Source organism: Littorina saxatilis, linkage group LG6 (assembly GCF_037325665.1).
Source record: "Littorina saxatilis isolate snail1 linkage group LG6, US_GU_Lsax_2.0, whole genome shotgun sequence".
NCBI classification, from domain to species: Eukaryota; Metazoa; Mollusca; class Gastropoda; order Littorinimorpha; family Littorinidae; genus Littorina; species Littorina saxatilis.
The window spans coordinates 28389194-28394403 of NC_090250.1; the positions used below are offsets into that span (position 1 = coordinate 28389194).

Genomic DNA, 5210 nt, shown 5'->3' on the forward strand with positions numbered 1-5210 from the left:
GGACACTTTTGCGTCGTAGAAGAAGCGGCGTCTATGTGTGACAGGGGTATTACCCCCCCCCCCCTCCTCCTCCTCCCCAAGCTGCTTTATGCACTACATATAACCTGCATATTTCCATTTACTTAGTCAGTGTCTTTTGGGTACGACTCTCAGCAACCTATACTGATCCTCCCTCCTTTTGTGAAGACGATTCAGCCAGACGAAACAGGAACATTTTTGAGGTAAGTTCTGTTGTTCATGTTATTTTGAGTAATGGAAGAAGAACGAAAGAAAAGAAAGAAAGAAAGAAAGAAAGAACAAGTCGCGTAAGGCGAAATTACTACATTTAGTCAAGCTGTGGAACTCACAGAATGAAACTGAACGTAGTCCGCCGCTAGTGCAAAAGGCATTGAAAGTGACGAGCCTGTTTGACGCGGCAGCGGTTGCGCTGTGCTTCATAGCACGCTTTACTGTACCTCTCTTCGTTTTAACTTTCTGAGCGTGTTTTTAATCCAAACATATCATATCTATATGTTTTTTGAATCAGGAACCGACAAGGAATAAGATGAACTAGTTTTTAAAATGATTTCGGAAATTTAATTTTAATCATGATTTTTATATTTTTAATTTTCAGAGCTTGTTTTTAATCCGAATATAACATATTTATATGTTTTTGGAATCAGAAAATGATGAAGAATAAGATGAACGTAAATTTGAATCGTTTTATAATTTTTTTTTTTTTACAATTTTCAGATTTTAAATGACCAGTCATTAATTAATTTTTAAGCCATCAAATTGAAATGCAATACCGAAGTCCGGCCTTCATCGAAGATTGCTTGGCCAAAATTTCAATCAATTTGATTGAAAAATGAGGGTGTGACAGTGCCGCCTCAACTTTTACAAAAAGCCGGATATGACGTCATCAAAGACATTTATCGAAAAAAAGAAAAAAACGTCCGGGGATATCATTCCCAGGAACTCTCATGTAAAATGTCATAAAGATCGGTCCAGTAGTTTAGTCTGAATCGCTCTACACACACACACGCACAGACAGACAGACACACACACACACACACACACACACACACACACACACACACACACACATACACCACGACCCTCGTCTCGATTCCCCCTCTATGTTAAAACATTTAGTCAAAACTTGACTAAATGTAAAAAAGAAAGAAAGAAGGGAAAAGGGAAAAGAAAGAAGGAAGGAAAGAAAGAAAGAAAGTAAGTAAGAAAGAATGAAAGAAAGACAGACAGACAGACAGACAGACAGACAGACAGACAGACCGACAGACAGAAGGGATGTCAGAACGATTAAAAAAAAAGGTCATCAGAAAGGTAGACAAATACGTGTATAGACAGACAGACAGACAGACAGCACAGAAGAAAGGACCTACAAGGGAAAAACGAAAGGAGGAAAAAATAAAGAATGAAAGAAAGAAAGAGAGAAAGGAGGAAAGACAAAACGAAACAAACACATCCTAACTAACCAATCACACACAAAAACAATCTCAGAAACAACACACACACACACACACACACACACACACACACACACACACACACACACACACACACGCACGCACGCACGCACCCACACACACACACACACACACACGCACGCACGCACGCACGCACCCACACACACACTCACACACACACACACACACACATACACACACACAAACACACACACACACACACACACGGAAGCAACAACACACACACTCTGCCTTGTTGATTGCTATTGTAAAGCAGAACATGGCAACAATGATATATTTCTTTTATCTTGATGTTTAGGCTATTCATTTTTGAAGGACGATGCGGTTCACTGCATTCTACCAACTCTGCATCCTGGCAATATTTGTACCATGCACCACGGCTGAGGGTGGTAAGTATTAACCAGAAATGTGCCTTCTGAAACATACTTCATATATTTAGCTGTTCTAAATGTATTTTGGGGGTTGTGTCCGAGTGGGAAAATATTTTAGTACACTCTTTGACTGCAATTTATGTTCCTACATGGTCCAACGCGTCTTTTTTAATGTCCATATAAGGTAAATGAAAAAAACAAGAAAGGTAAGTTGTTGGAACGTTTGTTATTGACAAAAATACGTTACATTCACAAATATATCGACCCAACGGTCTTTTAAGTGCACGGACAAACAATTAGTTACGAAATCTTATCTTGATAAAGGTTTATATAATTTGTGAATGTAACGTATTTTTGTCAATAACAAACGTTCCAACAACTTGTTTTTTGATTCGAAAAACGTTGGCAGTTTCTTTGTTTCTGGATTTACACATTATCACAGTTTTTACCATGGTGATGTTTTCCCCCCTGAAAACCTGTTGACAGTCTCTATATTTGCTAGCGAATCTGACGTGTTCACCGACGTGGTGGCAGTGCAACAACAACCAGTGTATCTGGAACGCCAATCGCTGTAATGGAGACATTGACTGTGGTGATGGCAGTGACGAAATAAACTGTGGTATGTAAGGCCAAACAAAAACATATGTTCCTGCGTTGGTTTAGGGTAACGTGACCAACAAAGATAGGGTCAGTAGGTCGGCTTTTTATTTTAATTTTTTATTTAGTCAAATTAAAAGGAGGTTACTTCCGTTAGTCTCGGTATGGTTCGCAAAATGTGCCAACAATTTTAGGATCGGCGGGTAAAAATAGAGTCGGTCGGGTTACCGTAAACCAACATATATTTTTGTTTTGCCTAACGATACGAGGACTTCAAGGCCTACTCCGCCTAGAGAAAACAGTTGGCCTGACTGTCTGGGATCTGGTTAGGGTTTCACGTGGGATAAAGCCTCCCTTGGTCACATATCAACAATACCAACAACTTTCTCCCCCCTTTCCTAACCTAGGTGGTGGGTTCAAGTGCTAGTCTTTCGGATGAGACGAAAAACCGAGGTCCCTTCGTGTACACTACATTGGGGTGTGCACGTTAAAGATCCCACGATTGACAAACGGGTCTTTCCTGGCAAAATTGTATAGGCATAGATAAAAATGTCCATCAAATACCCGTGGGACTTGGAATAAAGTAAAAAAAATTCCATCTCACACGGCATTAAGTCTCAGGAAACATGAATACACGCATGCAGGAAACAAAATATGGGTAGCGCCGTATGTATGGCAGCTCGCTTTCCCCGGGGAGAAAGCAGCCCGAATTTCCATGAGGGTAACCTCACTGGACTGTAAATCTTATCCAATCCAATCCAATCCAATCCAATACCAACAATACCAACAATACCAATAATACCGACAATCAACATCCTCACTGCTTTCTGCTTGAAGTTGAAATTTTTATTATGAATTAATTTCCGAAAGGGCGCCTGTGCCTTTTACGACATCAATTCTTTGAAAACAAATATGCAACGGTACACAGCGAGCCCCAGTCTGTTCATTTTTTTGTAAATTAGCAAGTGGAGGGATGGTGTTATCTCATGGATATACAAGCCTTACCAGATCTGAGACAGTGAGGCGGTAAAAACAAAAACCGCCTCGTGTAAAGGTTTAATGTTCAGCTGCAATAAACGGTCTTTCTTTTGCACTATCTGGTACGGATCGAACAGACACATTTTTTAACAATGGACTGTATTCTCTAAACTGCGTCATCATCATGCATTATCCTAAATGGAAATTACTACCAAGCATGTTATTATATGTTAAGTCCTCGTAAAGCCTCCTGTCAAATCTTTCTTATGATTTTTTTTATTTTTTTTTATTAGAACAGTGGACGTGTCGACCTGACATGTGGCAATGCGGGGACAATTATCTCTGCATCTGGAAATATCGTCGGTGTGACGGAAACAACCACTGTGCTGATGGCAGTGATGAGGAAAATTGCGGTATTTAACTTTCTGCCTTGCTGTCTGTATTTTGTGTCTATCTGTCTGTGTCTGTGCGTGTCTGACTGTAGTTCGTCTTGTTGTATATATGTTTCTGAAAGTTGATCCATCTTTCCGTCTGCGTCCATGCGCCTCACAGAGAGAGAGAGAGAGAGGGGCAGAGGTACTGCACAAGAGTTGAAAGGGAGTGAAAAAATTGATGGTGAACAGGTCCGACATTTTTAAATTGAAAAATAACAACATTAATAATTCCTGTCATAGCTATTTTCTATTCTCAGCTAATGACTCTGATCATGCATCCACTCATAGTCTTGGAGGCAATATATTTGTGCTTGTAACGCTTTTTTCTCAAACGCATTGTATTGGTTCCTATAATCTGCATACGTATTGCCATGCAGTGAGCTGCTCCTACCGAGCCTGGAAGTGCAGCAACGTCACAACGTGCATCACGTCATCCCAACGCTGTGATGACATCACTGACTGCGGGGATGGCAGTGACGAACAGAACTGCGGTAAGCTTATATGTGGGAGTTTTTGTATGTGTGTGTCTCTCTGTCTGAAGTCTGTATTGTTGTGGTATCGCTGGTGTGTTTGTTGAGGAGGGGAATGGGGTGCGTGTGTGTGTGTTTGTAGGGGGGGAGGCTGTGTGTGTGTGTGTGTGTGTGTGGGTATGTGCGTGTGCGTGTGTGTGTGTGTGTGCGTGTGCGTGTGCGTGTGTGTGTGTGTGTGTGTGTGTGTGTGTGTGTGTGTGTGTGTGGTATATCTGTTAAGATAGCATTGTTAATATGTTAAATGTGCATAATTATGTGGGGCTCACAATGGTGATTGCATATTCTGATGACAAGACCAATTCACCTGCAACATACAAGCAACGTATCAACAGAAACAAGCTCAAACCTGTCAAACAAAAACAAGCAAATCATCCTTACATACACACACGCACGCACGCACGCACACAAACACACACACACACACGCATATATATACACATACACAAACACACACACACACAAACACACATACACACACACACACACACACATACACACATATATACACACACATACATACATACACACACACACATACACACACACACACACACACACACACACACACACACACGCACGCACGCACACACACACACACACACACACACACCAGAATGAGAACGACAATTTTGGTATTGTTCCAGCATGAATCCAACATCAACATACCGCGCTAGACCTTTTGGACAGTAGGCCTACCTGACACGAAGATTCACGATTTGCGACTGACTGGAGAGAGGTTAGCAGAACAAGATTTGATCTTTTCAGTGAGCACTGCAAGTTACCGGCAATAAAGTTTCTCATTGCAGGCAG

General features: G+C 41.1%; 1 protein-coding gene across 1 annotated transcript; it reads left to right on the forward strand.

Annotated features, from left to right (window-relative positions):
• The first annotated feature begins 115 nt into the window (after window positions 1-115).
• LOC138968156 (very low-density lipoprotein receptor-like) lies at window positions 116-5210 on the forward strand. The gene is made up of 6 exons (XM_070340717.1): window positions 116-221; window positions 1789-1879; window positions 2364-2480; window positions 3730-3849; window positions 4248-4361; window positions 5045-5210. Exons 2-6 carry the CDS (start codon window positions 1810-1812, stop codon window positions 5047-5049), a joined length of 426 nt encoding a protein of 141 aa, XP_070196818.1. The 5' UTR covers window positions 116-221; window positions 1789-1809; the 3' UTR covers window positions 5050-5210.

Coding starts and splice junctions, on each gene's coding strand:
- LOC138968156 (XM_070340717.1), top strand. CDS start 1,810: ATGCGGTTCACTGCATTCTACCAACTCTGCATCCTGGCAATATTTGTA. Junction 1,880..2,363: donor ATGCACCACGGCTGAGGGTG/GTAAGTATTAAC, acceptor TATATTTGCTAG/CGAATCTGACGTGTTCACCG. Junction 3,850..4,247: donor CAGTGATGAGGAAAATTGCG/GTATTTAACTTT, acceptor ATTGCCATGCAG/TGAGCTGCTCCTACCGAGCC.